The sequence below is a fragment of the Mustela lutreola genome, chromosome 16 (genome assembly GCF_030435805.1).
Source record: "Mustela lutreola isolate mMusLut2 chromosome 16, mMusLut2.pri, whole genome shotgun sequence".
Taxonomy (NCBI): Eukaryota; Metazoa; Chordata; class Mammalia; order Carnivora; family Mustelidae; genus Mustela; species Mustela lutreola.
In genome coordinates this window covers 60,161,697-60,183,096 of record NC_081305.1, presented here as the reverse complement: position 1 = coordinate 60,183,096, position 21,400 = coordinate 60,161,697, and the positions used below count along the sequence as shown (strand labels likewise).

General features: G+C 56.5%; 1 protein-coding gene across 4 annotated transcripts in view; it reads left to right on the top strand.

Moving 5' to 3' along the window:
- The first annotated feature begins 2,780 nt into the window (after positions 1-2,780).
- GRIK5 (glutamate ionotropic receptor kainate type subunit 5) overlaps positions 2,781-21,400 on the top strand; it is a 51,885-nt gene continuing 33,265 nt past the window's right edge. The window contains exons 1-11 of one of the 4 annotated variants that reach the window (XM_059150983.1): positions 2,781-3,808; positions 7,226-7,354; positions 7,656-7,820; positions 10,087-10,184; positions 10,306-10,471; positions 11,655-11,833; positions 13,105-13,158; positions 13,259-13,420; positions 14,928-15,080; positions 15,464-15,568; positions 15,676-15,783. In XM_059150983.1, the coding sequence (XP_059006966.1) occupies positions 7,276-7,354; positions 7,656-7,820; positions 10,087-10,184; positions 10,306-10,471; positions 11,655-11,833; positions 13,105-13,158; positions 13,259-13,420; positions 14,928-15,080; positions 15,464-15,568; positions 15,676-15,783 (1,269 nt within the window). In that variant the 5' untranslated portion in view covers positions 2,781-3,808; positions 7,226-7,275. Of the gene's footprint in view, positions 3,809-7,225; positions 7,355-7,655; positions 7,847-10,086; positions 10,185-10,305; positions 10,472-11,654; positions 11,834-13,104; positions 13,159-13,258; positions 13,421-14,927; positions 15,081-15,463; positions 15,569-15,675; positions 15,784-21,400 lie in introns of those variants that run through there. The other 3 variants (XM_059150984.1, XM_059150985.1, XM_059150986.1) reach the window with 3 other exon arrangements.

Genomic DNA, 21,400 nt, shown 5'->3' with positions numbered 1-21,400 from the left:
TGCCTGCATTCTAAGCTGACCCAGGGCGACTCGGACGGCAGAGTTTGTAGGTGTCCACGGGGCCCTGCCCATCCTTACTCATCTGCTGTTCGGGACGTGGGCAAGGGTGGTTACTTTTCCAGAGCTACTCTCTGACTGGGGAGATGCAGAGATTCCCTTGTTCTAATTAGCCGTCCCACATCCCTCCATTTCTCAAATGAGTAAACTGAGTCTCAGGGGAGGTGAATATTTCCCTTCCTGAAGCTAAAAGCTGCTGAGGGACCCCAAATACAGAGTAGGACCTAGGCCTGACTCTTTGGTTCTCAGCTTTGCTGTGTCCTTCAATTGGTTTCTCAGTGGGTGTCCTAACTTCCCACTATTTAAAAATCCCTAACACCAAGCCAGTGTAATTGAACTAGGCTGTCTGGATTGAAATCCTGACCTGGCCACTTCCTAGCTAACGTCTTGAACAAGTTAACTCCCCTGTGCCTCGGTTTCCTCATCTGTGAAATGAGGATTAATAGCCCGTGTCATGGTTGTAAGGCACAGATCAAATGCTGTTGGGAATTATTTTTATTAGGACCTCAAGGAGCCTGGTGACAACAGCGAATGTGTCCTGAATGTGTTATGATGTGCCAAGCATTGTGCTTAGTACGATGTGATTTAACGGTTGAATCACCTCAACAACCCTACAGGGGAGGAGCTACTGTTCTCACTTTACAAAGAGACTGGGGCCCAGAGAAGTTAAGTAGCTTACCCATCTTCAGGAGGAGACAGAGCCAGGGTTCCAACCCAGGAGTTGACTCCAGGGTCTAGGCTCTTGGCCCCCAGGCTCTGCTGCCTGACTGGTGTATGTCCTATCCCTCGTGGTGTGTTGAATGATGAATGCAAGAAGTAGAGGAAAGAACTTGGTGGGAATGCATGAGCTCTAAAGCTGGTAATCTGGGTTTGCCCTCAGTGGAATCAACTGAGGCGGGAGCCAGACGACCTGGAAGCTAGACGCAGCCTTTGATAGGCTCCATGCACTTGGGCATGTTCTCACTCCTACTGAAGCCCCCTTTTCCACCTGAAAACCCAAGGGTCCAGCATGGCATGTCAGGCTCCTTTCTGCTCAGACCTTCTGCTTGGAGTTCCCAGTTTAGCTCCGTTCCTTCCCTTCTGATGATACAGGAGTAAGCTGAGGCCTGGATCAGTCTTTGTGGAGGTGGTGGCATGGGCTAGATTTCTGGGGTAGGTTTATTTTAGGATAGGCATTCTTTGCTGGGGTCCCTGGATTAGCAAAGGCCTAGAGGCTGATAAGAGTCTGGGCTTTCAGCCTTAGCGCGAGGTGAGGGTGAGGGTTAGGAGACTGTAGTTGTTGCCCATGTAGGGTGAGGAGGTATATGCAAAGCTGGTGGTCCTTCAGGGTCCATTGTATGTGTCAAACATATGTCAGGGATGCTCCATGTGGATGAGGGCTTTCTGTACGAGGCTGGTGTAAGGGTTGCCATGTGCTCTGTGTGTGTGTGTGTGTGTGTGTGTGTGTGTGAGAGAAAGGCATATGGTCACGTGGGCTGGGGGGCTGCACGTGAGTGTGTCATTGTCTCCTCCCCATCACGAGCATTGGGGGTGGTGGTGAGTCACGGGCTCAGCCTTCAGCGCCAACTGTCATGTTCCTTCCCCCCAAATTTCACCCCCCACCCAGCCATGCACCACCCACCCCCACTCCAAGATCTGTGTCACTGCTGCTGTCTTCCATCCCCCTGTCCTGCTCAGTTCCCTCTGAGAAGCTGCAGTGGGCTCCCTGGGAGGGAGTCTCCCACTTCTGCAGGCTCTGCCCTCCAGCTTCCTGCCCTCTCCCACTGCCTCTTTGCTCAGGTAGTGGCTTGAGAAGGAGGACCTCCTCAAGCCACCTGCTCATGTCTGTGGGGCCCAAGGATTTCTCTATGCATTATAGACAATCCCCATACTCCCCACTCATCCCTTCCTCTCAGGGCTATTTCTCCTTCGGGGGGCTTCTCCCTTATCTCCAGGGGCTGGTTGCTCCTGCCTTAGTGGACCTCTTGTGTCCACACATCCTTATTTTCATGGGTTCCTGGTATCTGTTCCCCCATCCCCATTTCTGTGACCTTTTCCCACTTTGCTTGGCCCACCTCCCTGTCTCTGTGATATGCATCCTTGTTCCCATTTCTGTGGTCTTTCTCCTATCCCCATGCACCATTCCCCATATCCGAGGAGTGCTTTCTGTTCCCATGGACCTCTCTCCATCTTCCTGGGGGTGCTCTCTGTGTCCACCAGCTGCCCTCGTCTCTGAGGTCCTTTGCTGTCTCTGGTCTGCTCCCATGTTTCCATGGGCTTTTCTGTCTTTTCTCCGGGCTTTTCCCTGCTCTTGTCCTTGTGAGGTTTATGGACCTTGGCTCACCTCTGTGAGTTTTGATGGTCTTGCTATTCCTTTTCATTTTTCTTTATCTCTGTAGCACCCTGCCCCACCCCCAGCCCCAGCCCCATGGCCTTTTCCTCAGGTCTCCCTGCTCTCATCTCCATGGGCTCCTGGGCAGGGCGGTGGCATGGTGGTGGAGGGGGTGGCCCAGGGGTGGGCCCTCTGTCCAATGCAGTGCCTTCCCCTCATCAGCATTCTCCTCGCGGGGGCCCCCCAGCCCCGACCAATACAGGCTCCCCCTCCCCCCTGACTCCCCTCCCTCCTCTTTCTCCGCCTGCTGCCCTCCCTTCCTCCTGCCCGCCCTCCTCCCTGCCTCCCTCCCTCAGCTTCCCCCCCCCCCCCCCCCCCCGCGCGCTCCAGGACCCAGCGCGGGCGGGCGGCGGGCAGCAGGCGGGCGGGCAGGCAGGCGCGGCCTCGGAGGGGAGAAGGAGAGGTGGCGGCAGTGGAGGTGGTGGTGGTGGTGGTGGTGGTGGTGTTGGCAGCAGCGGCGGTGGCGGCAGTGGAGGTGGCAGCGGTGGCCAGCAGCAGGGAGGCAGGCCCAGCTGAGGACCCAGAGCCGGTGGCTGCGCCTCGCAGGGGACCCGAAGTCCGTGGCCAGGCCCTCCCACTGAGGCCCTGCACCGGGCGCCCCCGGGACACCCCACCCTCCTCCGCCTTCCTCTTCCACCTGCTCCTCTCCATCCTTCCCTCCTTCCTCCTCTCCCTCCTCCCTACCCTTCCACCTTTCCTGCCCCCCTCTCTGCTCTGGGTCTTCCAGCACCCCATCATCTCCAGCCCCTCCACCCTTCTGCTTCTCCCCACCCCTAGCATGTTTTTCCCTTGGGGGCTGAGGGCTTGAGGACTCCAGGCCCTCGCCTCATCCAGGGCAGGGCCAAGGCTTTGGGGGGAGGGGGGAAGGGGTGGCCCCCTCCCCCCAATCCAGTCCTCCCCTCCCCCACTCCTCCTGATGGCCGGCTTCCTGGTCTCCAGCCAGTCCTCACCCCCCGTGGCCCCCCCAGGCCGGCCCGGCTAGGGGAGGGGGCGGGGGCCCTTTCCTGGGCCGGCTTCCCCCTCCCCCGGCTTTGCCTGTGCCCCCCTCCCTTCCGTTTTCACCTTCCTCTCCTCCTTTCCTCCCTCCTTCCCCTCCATTTGCTCCTTCCCCCTCTCCTCTCTCCCCTTCTCTCCTCCATTTTCTCCTTTCCCCTTCCTCCCTGCCCCGGCCCGCCCTCTCTGCTTCCACCTGTCCTTCCTCCTTGCTCCCGGGGAGCCCCGTTTTGGACTAGTTGGGGGCCACTCTCGGTGGCGGGGGAGGGGGCCCTGTGGACTGCCCTCTCCCCCCGCCCCAGCCACACCACCACCCAGCGCCAGAGCATCTCCCCGCTGTCTTTCTCGGGCCTCGAGGGAGCCCAGCCCTCCGTCCCACCAGGATCCGTGAGTGTCTGCGGGGCGGGGGTTGGGCTGGGGCCAGCCTGGGTCTTGGAAGGCTGGGCTCATGGCTGCCTGGTGGGGCCCCCACTTTCCCCTGCTCCTCCCTGAGTAGGGGCCTGCCTTGTGTCCCCCATCTCCCAACCGCCATTCCCCTCAGCCTCTTCTCACCGTTCTTCTGGGTGCATAGCTCAGCCTCACCCCCAGCCCCGAGCCTCTGGGGTCCTGAGGGGCTGCCTGGCTCTTACTTGTGGGCGCACTCCTTGTCCGGGACTCTCAGCCAGTCTCCGCCCCTGCTTTCTCCAGCCCTGGTCCCGTGGTGACCGGCTCTGCTCTCTCTCTCTTTCCATCTCTCTTCTTTCCTCCAAGGCTCGTCCTCTCCGCCTGCCATGGGCCTATCCCTATCCCATCCGCTCTCCGTCTCCTGGAATGTCTATGTTTTACAATCTCCATTTCGTGTTCTCTTGGGCTTCTCTCTGACTCTGTCCAACTTCTCTCTTCTTTGCTGTTAGCCTAACTCTTTCTTGGTGTCTCTCTGTTGATCTCTCGCTCTCTCTCTCAAAACTCCCCTGTGTCTTGTCTGGCTCTTCTGGTGGTGCCCACACCACCAGGTGTGGCTCTCTATCCACTTCTCTCCGTCCGTTCCGTGCTCTGCCTGTGGCCTTGCTCCCCTGCCCTCCTCCTCTGCCCTTGCACTTGGAGGCTGTCTTCCTGTTCACTTTTCCGCCCTCTTCCCCCAAATTCACTCTTCTATCCTTAGCCACTCTGGGGCCCACTTTGCCTTTTCCTTGGTGGTCCTACGCCCTTCCCCGCTCATTTTTGCGCCCTGGGCTGGCCTTCGGTCCTCATCCCTCCCCATGCCTTGGGGTTTGTGGGCTCTGAGGATTGACCACCCCTCTTCCAGACCCCCTGGGTGGATGCACCTCAGTGTGAACCAGGCTCCCTTCCGTGGGCGCTTGCCCTGTCCCTGCCTATGCCTCTCCAGGTTACTTGCTTTTCCTTCCCACCTCATTTCCCTCCCTGGCCCTCACTGTCCCTCTTCTAGTTTGTGCCTGTCCCCCTGGTCCCTTCCTCTTTCCACCTGGCCCTCTTCCTTTTCAGAGTTTAGCGATTTTTCTCCTCCCTGTAATCCTTTGCACCTGTGGTCTGTTGTTTGGTTTAGCTTTTTTTTTTTTTTTTTTTGCCCTCTTCCTCACCCCATTTGTCTCACCGATTTCCCTTCTCACCTTGGCCATGTCTCCTGCTTGCCCGCTTGTCTGTCTCCCTCCCCTGGCGGGGCCCTCACTCGGCTCCTTCTGCCCACTTGGCTGCTATGCTTCCACCTTTATTTGGCTTTGCCTGAGTGTCCGGGCCTGTGGGGCTCAGGCCTGTCTGCTTCCCTGCCTCACGCAGGCCATCTTGTCTCTGTTTCTGTTGGTGTCTCATTCCTAGGTAACATGTGTGTGTTCTTCTCTCTTACTTCCTTTTGGTCTGTCTTTCTGTCTGTGCCTTCACGTTAGGTCTTTGTCCGTCCGCTCCCCTGCACTTTTTCTGCTCCCTGCCCCTGTCTGCCACCTGTGGGACCCTGCCCACCTGGCCCCAGGCTCTCCCTCGGGCTTCCCTCCCCTCCAGTGTCTGTTCCCCTATTTGCCCCCAGAAGCCCTTGGTGTCTCGGGATGACCCCCTTGGGCTCCTGTCTCTCTCTGAGCCCCACCCTCTACAGCCCTCCCCTGGAGACTTTTTTTCCTGGTCTCCAACTTGCCTTGCTCCTCCACCCTTGAAGCCTTCACCTCAGATCCAGATGACCATTTGCGGCCCCCAGTCTGTCCAAGATGCCCTTCCACCCACAGCCTGCCTTTTGCAGAGGCCCCGAGAGAGGGACCTGCTCAAGGTCAGGTGGGAGTCGGGGCACAGCAGGGACTGATGGCCTCCTGCTGCCCTGGCCTAGGTTTCCCTGGCTGCTGGGATGGTCTGAAGCATTCATTGCTTGTTGTGCCTCCACACTCCACTGGCAGGTTTCTTTCTGCTCTCTCACCAGCTCAAGCCCCCCTTCTATGGGGATCGGGGAGGGGTGCAAGAAGACCCCTCCCTCCCCACCCCCCCACCCCCGGCTCACCTCATAGCACTCTGGGCCTCACAGTAACCCTCTACCCTGGATACCCAATATTCCTTCCATCAGGGTATGGCTCTTGGCCAGGAGAAGCTGTGCATCTAGCCCAACTCATCCCTTCCCTGGGTGGGGGTGGGGGTGGGCAGGTGCTCCTCAGAAGCCTGGGGCTTCCCTAGGGACTCCAACTGCATGGGGTTGGAGCTGTTATGGGGAGCAGAGATGCAGTGTCTCCCCCTCCTCCTCAACTCCCCAGAGCTGGCTTGGGGGTTGCAGCGCATCACCTGCTTTATCAGACAGCTTCCTACCTGCCTTCCTCACTCTTCCCTTCCAGCTGCTTCTGGTGGCATCTCAAGCGGGGTTGTGTTCTCTCTCCATTCTGTCTTCCTGTTCTATTCTGTGTCTCTCTGCTGCCTTGATTTCCCTCTCTGCTGCCTGTCCTGTGTTCCTCTCCCCATTCTGCCCTTTCTCCACCCCCATGGCTCCCTGCCTTCCTGCCTCTTCCCTAGGCCTGTCCTTACCTCCCAGAAACTCCGCTCTCTTCTCCATCTCTATCCCCCCTTTTCCTGTCTTCTGATCTTCTTGTTCTTGTATTTCTGCCTGTTTTTCTCTTTCCCCTTTTCTGAGTCTCTGTATTTTCTCTGCCTCAGCCTCTTTTCCTATTTTTGTCCCTCTGTTTCTCCCTTTTCTCTCTCTACTTTTTTTTTTTTAGCCCTTGGCTGCCTTGGGTCCATCCATCTGCCTCCATCTGTGTGCCTCTGTGTGTGTCTCCATCTTTCGCCATCATTCCCTCTCTTTCCAAGTTTCCTTAACTCCCGGATACTCTCCCCTCCAGACCCCGGATGTCCAGGCCTCTCTCCCCGTGGGATTGTGGGAGCCAGGGACGTCAGGAAAGTGGCAAGTGAGGCCTGGGATGGGGTTGCCTAGCAACCACAGCATCCTCTCCAGCCAGTTTCTGTTGCTTAGTAACAGCTGCCTGCCCAGAGACAGGGGTGGAACTGGGTGTGGGGGGGTGGCAATTCCTGGTTTTCTTTTGCAGTGGGGTTGGTCCTTGGAATTTGCTCTTACCTGAGATCCCTCCCATTTTGGTAGCTGTGAATGTCCTGCAGTGCCTGTCCCACTCAGCGCTGGGAGCTCTTCACTGGTAGTGCTCTCAGAGCCTGAATTTCCTTCATAGTAATGCCCTCTGTATTGTCAGCTTCTGACAAGGGCAGGGCCCTTCAGAGCTCACCCACAATGTCCCGGGGTCTGTGGTCACCGCCCCGTCTCGAAGTCTTCCAAAGGGCTCTGAGGCCCCCCATGTCAGCAGTCTCCCCATGGGCGGGGGCTCCCTGCAGGTGGCAAGTGGGGGCCGCGGCAGCTGCGTCCCCATGAGGAGGGGAGGAAGATGCCGGCTGAGCTGCTGCTGCTGCTGATTGTTGCCTTCGCCAGCCCCAGCTGCCAGGTGCTCTCATCACTGCGCATGGGTGAGGCCCTACAGCCCCTGCCCCGCCCCCGCAGAGACCCTCCCTAGCAGGCCAGTCCCTCAGAACCCAGGAATCTGGGCTTTAGGTCTCAGCTTCCCTCAGCAACAAGGAACAGCAGTCCCCAGCTTCTTCCTCCTGGACCTAGCAGTCCAGAACTTCAGCTCTGTCCAACCCTAGATCCAGGAGCCTAGACCCCTATGTCTGCATCCCCACCCCCACCTCAGAGCCCAGGGGTGTAGGACCCCACCCTCTCCTTTCTCAGGACCCAGGAGTCTGGTCCCCAACCCCTGTGTCCCCTCAGCTGCAATCCTGGACGACCAGACAGTGTGTGGCCGCGGTGAGCGTCTGGCCCTGGCTCTGGCCCGGGAGCAGATCAACGGGATCATCGAGGTCCCAGCCAAGGCCCGGGTGGAAGTAGACATCTTTGAGCTTCAGCGGGACAGCCAGTACGAGACCACGGACACCAGTGAGCAGGGCCACAGGGGGCGTGGGGTGAGGCAGGGCAGGCTGGTAGCCCTCAGTCTGTTTCTCAGCTTGCTTGCTTGCTTTCTAGCTCCACCTGCTCCTTCCTTCCTTGTCTGCTCTGCCTTCCCCTTCCCAGAGATGGTGCTTCGGGGCATGAGGGGGTGGGGAGAGCGCCAGCCCCACCCCTACCCTATAGGAGCTGAAGACCTCATTTGAAAGATAAGCTGGCCAGGGACAAAGGCCCTAGAGCTGAGTAAGGATGGGCATGGCCACCGAGGCCAGGGGACCTCAGGGGCAGGGACAGCAAAAGGTCTGAGCTCTGAAAGTTGAGCAGGATATAGAAGGAGTGGGATTGCTCAAAGTATGCCCTGTAGCCACATAGTAGGGGTGCATAAGTATTTGCTGGATCCTAACAGATCAAGTGAATGTTAATAGGTATCTCTTGAACAGACATGCTGGCTTGGTATACCCTCAGGAGATGCTGTCTTCAGTGTGTTTTCGAGTGGCTGATTTCTTACAGGCCTTATCAGAGCCTTTGTTATATTCATGCATGTTTCAAATCAGTGAGAGGAAGAATGGGATACAGTGTTTCTTGTACTTTTCCCGACTGGTGTGGCACAGAACACAAACTGGGAGAAGCTGGGATGGAGAGTAAGGAAGCAGATGGTGTTCCAGGCATATGCCTATACTCTGAAGCTGGAGCCGAGGAGGTGGGTATATGGAGCCAAGGAATAGGGTGTGGGGTTGCCCCGTCCCGACTACCTGGGCTTAGGACATGTTTGGAGGGATCGTGAGAGACTCTTGGGCTGAAGTGTAACGGAGCAATAGGAGGTGAGGCTGGGCTGTTGGGCAGGTCAGTTCAAGGAGGCCTACAGTGACAGGCTGAAAGGCGCCATCCTCACCTCTAGGCAGATGAGAGCCATTGATGAGTTTAGGCTAGGGACCTGGGCTTCTGGAAGGTGAATCTGGAGGCTAGATTTGGATGATTAGTGAGGAGACTGTTGCATGTGTGAGATGAGAGCCCTAAAGTAGGGCAGGGGAGGAGGGGGTCAAAGAGAAGGAAACAGATGTAAGAAAATATGAGGACAAAAAAGAGACAAGATTTGTTGACTAATTTGCCTATTGAGAGAAGGATTGAAGGCAAGGATTGTTCCAAGTATTTGCTTTGTGCATATGTGGCCTTACCAATATGGAAGGCACAGAAGAATCAAGTTTGGAAGAAGGTAAGGGATTTAGTTATGAGGCTTTTAGTTGGATGTGGCAGAAGCCCCACTCGAGCTGCTTTAAGGGAAAAAGGGAACTTATCAGCTCATGACACTAGAAGGCCTAGGGACTAATTTCAGGCATGGCTTGATCTAGGTACTGAAATGATATCCCAGGATTGTTTCAGGCATGATTAGATCCAGGTACTCCAATGATGTCCCAGGGTTGTTTCAGGCATGGCTTGATCCAGGAACTTTAATGATGTCCCAGGAATCTCTGTGTCTTTGTGGGCCCTAATTTCTTCTAAGTTGGTTTCATTTTCAGGAACACTTTCACTAATATCCCGGCCAAACAGCTCAAAGCTTCTATCTTACCAGGATAGCACACTTAGTCATAATTGTAGCAGAAACCTGGGGAAGGCTCTTGATGGCCTGGTTTGAGCCTGTCCCTATCTCTGCACTGATCACTGTGGCCAGGACAGCATGGTTCTGGTACTGGACTGGGTGCCGGCCAATCCTGGGAAACCTACGGTTCCCTGAGGAAAATTAGGGTTCTGCCATGGGAAGGGGCACCAGGCAGACAAAAGGAACAACTCCTACTTCCTAGTGTTGAGAAGTGTATGTATTTAAGGGGAAAGAAATCAGAAGAAAGAGAAGTGAGTGAATGCAAGAGAAGAACCATGTTTGGGATGTGGGGCAGAGAAGGGGCCTTGGCTGTGGGTTTGGGGTAGAGGGGCTGTGGGACATACCCCAGGTTGCAGCATGGTTAGAAAGGGGGAGTAAGAGAGAGGCTGGGGAAGCAGGCACCAGCTTTGCTGCCAGGAGGCCCCTGCTCTTTTCTCTTTGTCCTTCCGTTGTTTCTCTCTTGGTCTGACCCACTGCTCTTGCCATTTCTCCCCATCTCTCTATTTGTTCAATGCAGTGGGTGGGGTCAGGGATTGGGCCTCGGGGTCTGGGGTGGCCAAGGGGGATCGGGCTGCTCCAAGCATCAGAGGTGCTTCTGGGCCAGGTGAGGACGGAGAGGAGGGCCCCTGATCGCCATCTGTCTCTCCCCACCCCTTGCAGTGTGTCAGATCCTTCCCAAGGGAGTCGTGTCTGTCCTGGGGCCCTCCTCCAGCCCTGCGTCTGCCTCCACCATGAGCCATATCTGTGGGGAGAAGGAGGTAAGCCGAACGTGGGGCAGGGCAGGGGTGGGTCCCTGGGAGGCGAGGCTGGACGGGGGCAGGGGGCAACAGGACAGGCAGGGGGCAACAGGGCAGAAGCAAAGGCTCCTTCTTTGTCCAGATCCCCCACATCAAAGTGGGTCCTGAGGAGACGCCCCGCCTACAGTACCTGCGCTTCGCATCTGTCAGCCTGTACCCCAGTAACGAGGACGTCAGCCTGGCGGTCTCCCGCATCCTCAAGTCCTTCAACTACCCCTCGGCCAGCCTCATCTGCGCCAAGGCCGAGTGTGAGGGAGAGCTGGATGTTTTGTTTTTTATTCCCCCCAGTTCCCCTGCCCAAGAGCACTGGTTTCCCACACAGCACAAGCTCCCCTAGTCCCCTACCATCCTTCCCCTTCAGCGACCCAGACGCCCCACCATCACCCTAAAGAGATCATCTGGGGAGAAGCTAGATTCAAATTAAAATTCAGTATAGTGCTTAAAAAAAAAAAAAAAAAAAAAAAAAAAAAAAAAAAAAAAGAGATCATCTGGTCCTCAGCTACTGATGGGCACCCACGTGCAAGACCCCTGCTAGGCCCTGGTGGGTGCACACTGGGTGTGGTCCCTGAGGTCACTCCAGGGCCAGCAGGGGACCATGGCAGCCGAGCACCATCAGTGGTCCTGTGGGGTGCTGTTGGAGCACAGAGAAGGGAATCCCACCTGGGTCCAGAAGGCTCAGAGCCCGGGTCACGGAAAAAGGGGCCTCTGAGTGGGACCTGAAGGTTGGGGAGGTGTTGGGGGTCAGGGAGAGGTAGGGTGTGTGGCCGGGCAGAGGCCAAGGGCCCAGGGGCGTGTGGCCCCTGTGAGAGGCTCGAGAAACCTCCCAGTGAGCCCATGCCCGTGTGTGGGAGCCATGAAGCAGCACGTACAGGAGCCACGATCACGCGGGGCCTTGTGTCAGTCTGGAAGGTTCCCACATGGGGCGGGGTAGTTTGCACAGGAGGAGGCACACCTTGGCTTCACTCGCTTGTGGCTGCCCTTTCAGGGATAGCCTTGGGGGCAGGTGTGGCTGTTGGAAGGGCTGAGAGAAGGCTGTGGTTCAGGTGCCCCCTTCCTCCACCCCTGCACGGTGGGCTCTGCCTTGTTCTGCAGGTGGAGCCTGGCATGTTGGGTGTGGGTGGGAGATAGCGGAAGCAGGGAGGCTGGGTTGCCATCAGGGTTCAGGTCTGAGCCCCAGGCAGGCTGGTGGTGGCTTGCATGACAGGAGTGGAATGTGGCTTGCACAAGCGAACTGTGAAATCCCTGTCACACATCCCAGAAGGCAGAAAGGAGGCAGGAGACCGTCGCCTGGAGGTTGAGCTCGGGGTCCCGGGACCCAGTACCCCCAAGAGAGCCACCATGCTCTGGGCAGTGAAGCCCTCGTCCCCTTCCAGGCTCCCCTACACCGGGCACTTGCCGTGGACTCTGACCCGGGCCCTCTGGCTTCCCCAGGCCTGTTGCGGTTGGAGGAGCTGGTGCGTGGCTTCCTCATCTCCAAGGAGACGCTGTCGGTGAGGATGCTGGACGATAGCCGGGACCCCACACCGCTGCTCAAGGAGATCCGCGACGACAAGGTGTCCACCATCATCATTGATGCCAACGCGTCCATCTCCCACCTCATCCTCCGTAAGGTGGGTCCCCCCATCCCTGATTCCCTGCAGAGTCGGGGTAGAAACGTGGCATCACAGAGCAAGTCACCCCATGCCCACATGCCTCAGTGATCCCATGGGGCGTGGAGACCCACTTCCTAAACACAAATGATTAGCTTGCTGCTTCCTGGTTGCACCCCTCATTGGGCCCTGGAGAGTCACCTCCCCTCTCTGCACACTGGCTGCCTCAGTGGATGGCTGCTGTGGAAGCTCCCTGTGATCTTCACTAAGTGCTTGTCCTGCCACGTAGGGGCCCTTGAATTTGGCTCCCACCCACCCTACTGGGTGGGTGTGATAATCATTTTGTAGCCAAAGGAGCTGGGGTTCTGGGGCGGGGGGAGGAAATGGGCTGGCTCAGGGGTACCCAGGCGGGGTATAGTGCTGGGACCTGCCCCCAGAGGCCCGCCTCATGCCCGCCAGTGGTGACCTATGTTCATTCATCACCCATTGCTTCCTTGCACCCTTCCAATAACCATGTTACTGCTGATCATAGCACACAGGAAGATGTGTGGACAGAATCCATAGGGCCTTCGAGGCAGGAAGGCTTAGAGAAAGGATTTCAGGCTTCGGAGGGAGGCAGGCAGGCCTGGGCTGGGGTCCCATAGCCGAGTGACCAGTGGTCACTTTGCTCTCGAGCCTGCACGTCCCCAGCCCTCAGGAGGACAGTACCTGCCACTCCGGCAATGCAGGCTGATGCCGTTTACTGTTCTAATGACCATAGCAGGGACAGGGTTCCCACACCCCTGGTAGGGAGAGGCCTTCTCATTTTGTTCTTCTTGAGGACTGTGAAGAAGGGGGGTGACTTACCTGGCCCGTGAGCAGGCTGAGCCCCACATGGGAGCAGCCCACACTCGACTTTGGGGCAGTGCGGGGAGAAGGCTAAGGTTCAGGGTACCCTCCCAGCCTGCCCCGTTTCTAAGGCATCTCTGTGCCTGCCTGTCTCCAGAAGGCAGTCTTATAAGTGCCCTAAAGAGAGGTGTGGGCATCCGAGGGTGCCCTTTTCTCCTCTGCGGAGACCTCCATCTCACCTGGGGCACCAGTCCACACAGTGCGACAGTAGGGACCGAGATCTCCCTCTGCCCCCACACATCTTCTTCTCCCTGTCTCTGTCTCGGGGTGTCTCTTACTGCGTCTCCCACGGGTGTCTTCGCTATGCCTGTCTCTATATCTCTCTCCCTCTCTCGGCGTCTCCTCTGCTCGGCCCATGGCTCTTCATTTCTCCCACTGCGTCCGCACCGCCCTGTGTTCTCCAGGCCTCAGAGCTGGGAATGACCTCAGCGTTTTACAAGTACATCCTCACCACCATGGTGCGTACCCCATTGAGCTCCTCTGGTCCCCCGCCCCTCCCGTGGTGTCTGGCCTGCCCAAGGCCCGGCCCCAGTCCTCACGCCTTCCTCTGGGTCCCAGGACTTCCCCATCCTGCACCTGGACGGGATTGTGGAGGACACGTCCAACATCCTGGGCTTCTCCATGTTCAACACCTCACATCCCTTCTACCCGGAGTTTGTGCGCAGCCTCAACATGTCCTGGAGGGAGAACTGTGAAGCCAGCACCTACCCGGGTCCTGCGGTGAGCACTCGCCTTCCCCCCCAGGCACACAAACATCTATGTGGGTCCCTTCAGACCTCGAGCAGATGGTGCTCAGAACCCTCTGGCACCCCCACTCGCTTTCTGAGTACATGCTATGAGCCCTCCCATGCCATCTCTCATGCTTCCCAGCCACACTGGCCTCTTCCAGGTGCCTGTGTGGCCCCAGCACATACCCACCCCAGGGCCTTTGCACTCGGTCCTCCTGCTACTTTGTACTTCCCCAGAGAACTAGCGACTTTCCCTCATTGCCAAGTCAGCACTCCAACGTTCCCTCAGTTATAAGACCTTCCTTGGTCCCCCATCTGAAAAAAAAAAAAAAAACAACTGCCCAGTGTTTTAGCTCCCTTCCCTACTGAATTTTTCTCCCTAGCTCCTGTCCTTGCATATCTAATCACCACAGGGGTTGTTCTATATTTTGCTTAGGCATAGATGCAAGTAAATAGATTGTCCCAGGATGACAGGGGTTTCTTCTTTGTTCACCATTGTATTCCCAGCACCAAAATCAGTCTGGTTTAGGGTAGGCATCCAATAACACATGTTGAATAAATACAAGCATACCAAAGACGCATACCTATGTGTGTTTGTTCCCAGACACGTAGTTACCCGCCAAGGCCCCGAGACGCTGTTCCTGCATACACACACATATACATACACACGGAGCCAGGCCATCGGACATCAGGGACCTACCTGGGCAGAGGTGCATTTGTGTACACCTGTCTCCACAACACAGCCGTTCAGACCCTCCCACCGACCCGGCAGAGACGCACTCTCTTGCACACACACACGCACACACCACGGGTCGTCAGCCACAGCGCGGTGTCCGGTGGGTATCACTCACTGGGTGCCGGGCGGTATTGAGCCCGTGTGCACGTTATCCTGTTTGATCCCCATGCTAGAACGTGGTGGAGGCAGAGGACAATCATCCCCATTCTACAGGGAAGGGGACTGAGGTGGACATAGGAGAGTCAGGCCCCCAGCTCAGAGCTTTCCGCTGCACAGGCCCAGACTCCCTCCCATGCCTGCCTCCTAGATGCCACAGCCATGCTGTGTGTGGACAGACAGGCGTGTGTGTCCTGCCTGCGTGTGTGAGCATCAGGCTGTGGCCCTCTTCCCGTGTCCGCATCAGCCATGTGGACACAAATGGCAGGACGTGCCCTCAGGCCCGCGGACATCTCCCTGTGGAGGTGACCCGGCTGGCCATCTAGGCCAACCCTCTTTGACTTCCCCTTCCCCCAAACAGACGCGTGGCTGCATGACTCGGGGAGAGAGGCTGCATGACTCCCCCAGACACGCGGGCAGCATGCACTTTTTCCCCATAGCCATCTGATTCCCTGGGAAAGGCACCCCCGCCACCGCCCCGAGACCCGTCCTCACTGCCTGCCTGCCTGGTTCCACATTCCTGGAGGGATGGGCCTTGTCTGAGGCTGTGGGGTGCCCGGCTGAGCTGCCTCTCTGCCATCCTGCCCCCCCTCCGCCCTCCCTCCAGCTGTCGGCAGCCCTGATGTTTGACGCCGTGCATGTGGTGGTGAGCGCCGTCCGGGAGCTGAACCGCAGCCAGGAGATAGGCGTGAAGCCGCTGGCCTGTACGTCGGCCAACATTTGGCCCCACGGGACCAGCCTCATGAACTACCTGCGCATGGTGAGCCGGGAGCGGGGAGGGCCGAGGGAGCAGGGCCGCCCGCCTCAGGCTGGGACGCTCACTGTGTCCACCCTGTGGCCCCTCTGCCCTCTCCCCTGCTACCAACCCCACCCACCGCCTGCTTTCTCTGGGCCTCTTCCTCCTCCTTTCTGTGGTCTCTCCTCCTGGCCTTCCTCTGCCCGTCTGCGCCGCCCTCTCCCGGCTTCTTTGTCCCACCTTCTTTCTTTTGCTGGGAGTCGTCTTTCTCTTTTAACTGTGGTCTTCCCTGGTCCATCTCCCTCTCTTGTCTGTCTCTTCCGTCTCCATCTCCTCCCCTCTGGGCCTCTCCCGCTTGTACTTCCGGGCCCCTGCCACCCCCCTCTGCCCGCCTCCCGCCCTGCTAGGTAGAGTATGACGGGCTGACTGGGCGGGTCGAGTTCAACAGCAAAGGGCAGAGGACCAACTATACCCTGCGCATCCTTGAGAAGTCCCGGCAGGGCCACCGCGAGGTGAGCAGGCCAGGGGGACCTCCAGAGTCCCAGTGGGGTGGGGGCAGCCCAGGGGGCTGAGGCATCTTCAGGCCGGCCTCATGCTCACGGCAGCTTCTCTGCCCCAGATTGGGGTATGGTACTCTAACCGGACCCTGGCCATGAACGCCACCACCCTGGACATCAACCTGTCGCAGACGCTGGCCAACAAGACGCTGGTGGTCACAACCATTCTGGTGAGTGGCCCTCGGCAGGGACGGCCCTTTCCTGAGTGACGCCCCAACCCAGTCCCAGTGAGGGGGATGCCTTGGTTCAGGCGGCACGCGGACCAGCAGGGAGTGTGACCCATGCACCCAGCAACTCCTGACTGTGGCCAGGGTGTCCCCAGCTTTGTGGCCCCTGCAAGAGGGGAGGGCACAGGCTTTGGCAGCTGGCTGTCACATGGTGGGTGTCATGGGGAGTCCATGGGGCCACACAATGTGCGGCTGGGTGCCACCCCCCGTGTCCGGCCCAGAGTAGGCCCCCGAAAATCACCATTGCTGGCATGGTCATTTTGCCACACTGGCCGCGTGAGGGAGTTGACATGTAACAACTTCATGTCCGTCTTAAAGTTGTGGAAAGCAGGGCTCTGAGAGGCAAGGTGTCTTGCCAGCGGTCCCACAGCGAGGACATGGCAGAGCCAGGGCAGGGGTCATGTCCCTGAGGCTCCAGAGCCTGAGCTGAAGCCGTGGTGCTCTGCACCTGCAGTCCTTTGTACTTGAACTTGAGCACCAACTAGGGACATGGTCCAGGGACCCCTGTGCATGCTGTTCCTGTGGTCAGCAGACCAGAGACCAAGGGGCCTTTGTAGGTCAGCGAGTGTGCATGGAGTGCCCCACCCTGCACCATCCCCTGTGCCAGGCGCTGCTTTACAGACCTGTCAGCCATTCCAAGAGTCTTGTCTTACTTTCCTCATTTTGAAGGTGAGGAAACAGGTCACAAGGCGAATCCTGGTTGGAATCAGGGGATGTGCTCAGAGACTGTGGCCTCTCCCCCTGCACACTGCTGCCTCACACCAGACACAGCAGGCCACTAGGAGGTCAGGACAAGGGGTGACACACAGGCCCCAGTGAGCAGGAGGCAGCCCAGAGCTGCTGGGCCTGGAGGCTGGGGTGCCAGGCAGCCGTGCCCTGTAGAGCAGCCAAGTGCCTGGCATGCTGGCCTCCGCTGTCTGTGCAAGGCCCTCAGCGAGTGTGTAAGCTGCTCCCAGCTGCCAGGGCTGAGTTCAAGAGGGTTGCCACAGGTGCCACAGGATCCCAGCGGCCCCCTCAAGCCATGTGGCGCGGAGCTGTTCTCTCCGTCCCCAGGGAACTCCCAGTCTAATGAGGACCTCGTGTCCCTCTGGAGAAGGGCCAGTGAGCCTGCTGGGGAGGCCCAGATGGCCTGCAGACGGGAAGCCAGACGCCTCATAACAGCCTCCCCAGCGGGCCGGGCTGGGCTGGCTGGGAGAAGTCACGCCTCTGCGCCTGTGGCAGTATGGCCAGACCCAGAAGCTTCCAGGGGCCAAGAGAGCTGAGGTCCTTGGTGGGAAGCAGGGACAGAGGTCAGGGACAGGATGTCAGGGGAGTTGAGCCATGATCCTGGAGGCTTCATCCCCTCCTCATACCTGTCTCCCCTTTGCCCTAAAGCCCATAAGCCAGTGTGGTTCTCTTCCTGAGATTCATTGCTCTTTGGATGGATGGATGGATGGATGGATGGATGGACTCATTCATTCCACTAAATTTACTGAAGCTGCTGTGCACCAGGCCTAACATAAATGCTGGATGTACGTGAATAGTCAGACACTCTGTGGTTTCCTTATTCTTGAGTGGCACTGGGAGAGGGGATGCCATTCTGATGCAGGAGATCGACCTGGACACAACCATTCCAACACAGGTAATGAGGGAACCCCTCCCCACCTAGAAAGGAGGGACTGACTCAGCTTTAGAAGAGTTCGAAGAGGCCTTCGCAAAGGAGGTAGCATTAGACAGGTTTTTAGAAGCTGTGTAGGAGTTGGGTGCATGGAGAAGGAAGGACTGGACATGCCGAGAAGCATGAGCTTTGAGAACAGGGGCTTAGGAGATGTTTGTCAGACCAGATGTGGAAGCAGTGGCTTTGTCTGCACAGCTGGACATACCCATTCGTTCGCTGATGTTTTCTGACATCAGAAAACTGGGCTGGGCCTGCGTTGGACATGGGGGGATTCTGGCGTAAGACTAACTGGGTGCCTGGGACAAGAGCCGGTCAGACTCTGCCTTTTTCCCCCCGCTCTATCCCTGGGGCCTAGAACAGTGCCTGGCACCTAGCAAGCACAGAGAGTGGTAAGTGCTGTGACGGGGGTGGCCCGGCGGCTGTGGGGCTGTTGGAGGGGGTCTCTGGAGGGTATACTTATCCTTTCCCTGAGCCCTTGGAGGGCGTTGAGCTGGAAGGGGCAGGGTCCTCTCTAGATGTGAGAAGAGCTCCGGAGAGGTGCTCCAGGTCGGGAAGTGAGGACTGAGCTTGCTGGGGTTGTAGGAGGAGGGAGGGGAAGCTCATGTGGGTGTTGAGGCTGGCAGAGAGGCTGGGAGTGAGGATGCAGGGAGAGGCCCGAGATGGAGGAAGGGTGAGGCTGTCTCTGCGGTAGAACTCACTGGTCTGGAGCCGAAAGGGTGGCTGGGCACAAGATTGACAGAGGCCCCACAAGGAAGCTAAGGTCCAAGAAGGCCCATGGAGGTAAGGCTGTGTGGGGCCTTCCCTCAACCTCCAGCCTTGCTCCTGCCTGTAAAGGTTTCTCAGAACGCTCCGTGGTCCCCGTGATTGTTTTCCCCATGCTGGGATGTCTCATCCTCATCTTGGGTGAACCTGTGGCTGGTTGGACATCGCTCTCCTTTTGACTTTGCCCTCTGCCACTTCAGCTGGCCTAAACCTTCACCTGTAATATGGGTCTCCTGATCCTACCTTGAAGGGCTGTGGGAGGATCACATGAGGTAGAAAAGCCACCTGGCCTCCCAGCACTAAAGGCATACCTTCCCGAGCTCGCATCCCGGATAAACCAGAACCCACTGTGGCCGGCGTCTCAGTGCCCGGCCAGGCCCTCTGCTCCTGCCGTCCGGTCCTCCTGGCCCCCCCAAGCTTGGTACCCGGATGACGCCCAGACCAACCACATTGTGGTCCTCATTTGTATTTCCCTAACAAGGACGTCAACCACCTTTTCTACATTATTGGCCATTTGATACTCTTCTTTTGGAAATCCCCTGTTTGAGACTTTTTTTTTAATTAAACAAAAATTGGGACATGGGATCTTTTTACCGATTTATGAGTTATTTATATATTCTGGATTTAACTTCTCACTGGATGTTTGTCCTGCAAATACCTTGTGCCTTGCTTCTGAACCCTCAGTCTTTCAATGAAAAGATTTCTAATTTTACTAAAGTCCATTTTATCTGTGATTTTTTCCTTTTTGATTAATGCTTTTAGAATTTAAGAATCCTTTGCCTACCCCAAGGTCGCAAAGACAGACTTCTATTTGTTTTTGAAAAATTTAATCGTTTTACCTTTTACAGTGAGATCTACCATCTTCCTGATGTACCATGTGAGGTAGGGGGACAGGACACATTTATGTCATGGTTTTTGTTTTGTTTGAGATTTTATTTTTAATAATCTCTATGCCCAGTGTGGGACTTGAATTTATGACCCTGAGATCAAGAGTCACAGACTCTTCCGACTGAGCCAGCCAGGCGCTCCCCCAACCCCCGCCAAGCTCTGTTCTATTGTCGGTTTGTCTGTCCTTGCACTAACACCACATTGTCTCAAATACCGTAGCTTTAAATTAAGTAGTAATACCCCAGAGGCTCAGTCCTCCAATTTCTTCTTTAGGATTGCTCTGACTCTTCCTGACCATCCACATTTCTATACACACTTAAATATCCTGCTTCAAATTTTAAAAATATTTTCATAATTAATATTAAAATTTTTAATTAAAAGAATTTATCACATTGGAGGAGGCACTGAAGTTAATACAAACCTACATAAAACAGATTTCAAAGAGCACATGGGGTGAGGAGTGGAAAGCTAGGCTCCTTCCGCTCCACGCACCCCCTTTTTTTCCTCGGAGACCACATCCTTCCAGAAACGTCAACGCACATACAATCTGTAGCTAGGTTTTTTTTCCTTTTCCTCTTAATATATCCGATAGAACTTGTTATTTTAGGAGTTGCCTAGGAGTCTTCGATGACATCAATAATCTTTTTAACCTGTCCCAAATTAGGCAGTTTCAGTCTTTGTTCCCACTGGGAGCAGTGCTGCCATGCTGCCGTTGGGCATACATTTTGTGTACAGATGCACAGCCATTTGTGGGATGGATTCTCAGAATCAGACTTAGCACCAGCCCACTGTCTGTCTGCGGCGCTTCCGCAGAAAACTGAAGGAGTCAGAAAACCCTGCGTGAGAGGCTCCGTCAGACCCTTGGTTCCGGTGGTCTGGGGCTCTGTGTTGAGTCCCACATCAGTGGTCTCTAATCTCAAGTTCTGTTCATAGGCCCCAGTCCCTATTTCTGCCTTTATAAGTTCAGACCCCAATGCTGAGGCCTTGATCCCAAACCCACAACACAGGTGTCTCAGCCTTGGGTCTGGAGATCAGCTGGGCCTTGGCGGAAGGACCGAGGACTTCACAGTGCAAAGCAACTGGGTTTGGAGGCCCAGCTTTGTCCCATCTCCCCTCCCCACTGCCCTGCTTCTGCTCTGTGGCCTCAGTTGAGACGCTGGGCCTCCCTGAGCTTCATTTCCCTGCTCCATATGTCCAGAGAGCTTGGGGGACGGAGGAAGCCTTCCAGCTCCAGTGCTGGTGCCTGCCTAGAGAAGTCTTGATTTCTGATTCTCTAGCTTTGACACTGGGACCGCGTCCCGGGTCTACCTGGCTTCTCCCACGTCCCCCTCGGATTCTGTCCACTTGGCTTCCGTCTAGCACAGGGCCTCAGAGGCCTCAGAGCTGAGTTTTGGAGTCAGCCTGGCTTGTCCATTTCAGCCACTTACAGCTCCACTTCTCGGGACCTTGGTGTCCTCATCTCTGAAACGGGGGTATTAATACCGACCTCCCACGCTGACGGAGTAGCTGTCACACAGCAAGCCTACAAGAAATTCTAGCTACTGATGCTATTATTAGCAGCATCTCACATTCCTACTCCCCGTTCCACAGTTTGGGTCTTGGAAAGGCGGCGTGGTGGAAAGAGAGCAGCGCTGACTTCCCTCCATCCCACTACCCCTCAGCTGTGGGGCTTGGAGTGGTCCGAGAACCCAGAGTCTATACTGAGATTCGGCCTCATTGTGCCGGTAGCTGGGGAACAAATCCCCTTGCTTGACCTCCGTGAGCCTCAGTTTTCCACATGTGTAAATTGAGTCTGATAATGCCTCTGGTGTAAGGTCACTGCCAGGAGTTAAAGGGATCTGTTCGAGGGCTGGGGGTGGGGGACTGGCACTTAGCTGGTACTCAGTATGCGGCCACCATCCTGGATATTCTTGCCAGAGCCCTCCCCGCTGTGTCCAAAGCCCTAACTTCCTTTGTTCCTCTGTCCAGAGAGACACTATACACATACCCTTTCAGACATAACTGTGTCAAGATTAAGATTCCCTTTGGTCGACATCATCTTCTTAATGCCTCATCTTACTAGCCTTTGGCACATTTTCTCTACTTTTATGCTCATTTGGTGCATGGGGGGGTGGTCAGTAAAGTTTACTGGAACCCCTCAGAAATAAGCTTCAGGGTAGCAAACCTGTGCAAAGTCTGAGGTGTTTGGTTAGCTTGCAAAGCATTGCCAGAATCGGTATTAGAATGTGAATTGCTGTTAACCTTTATAATCAG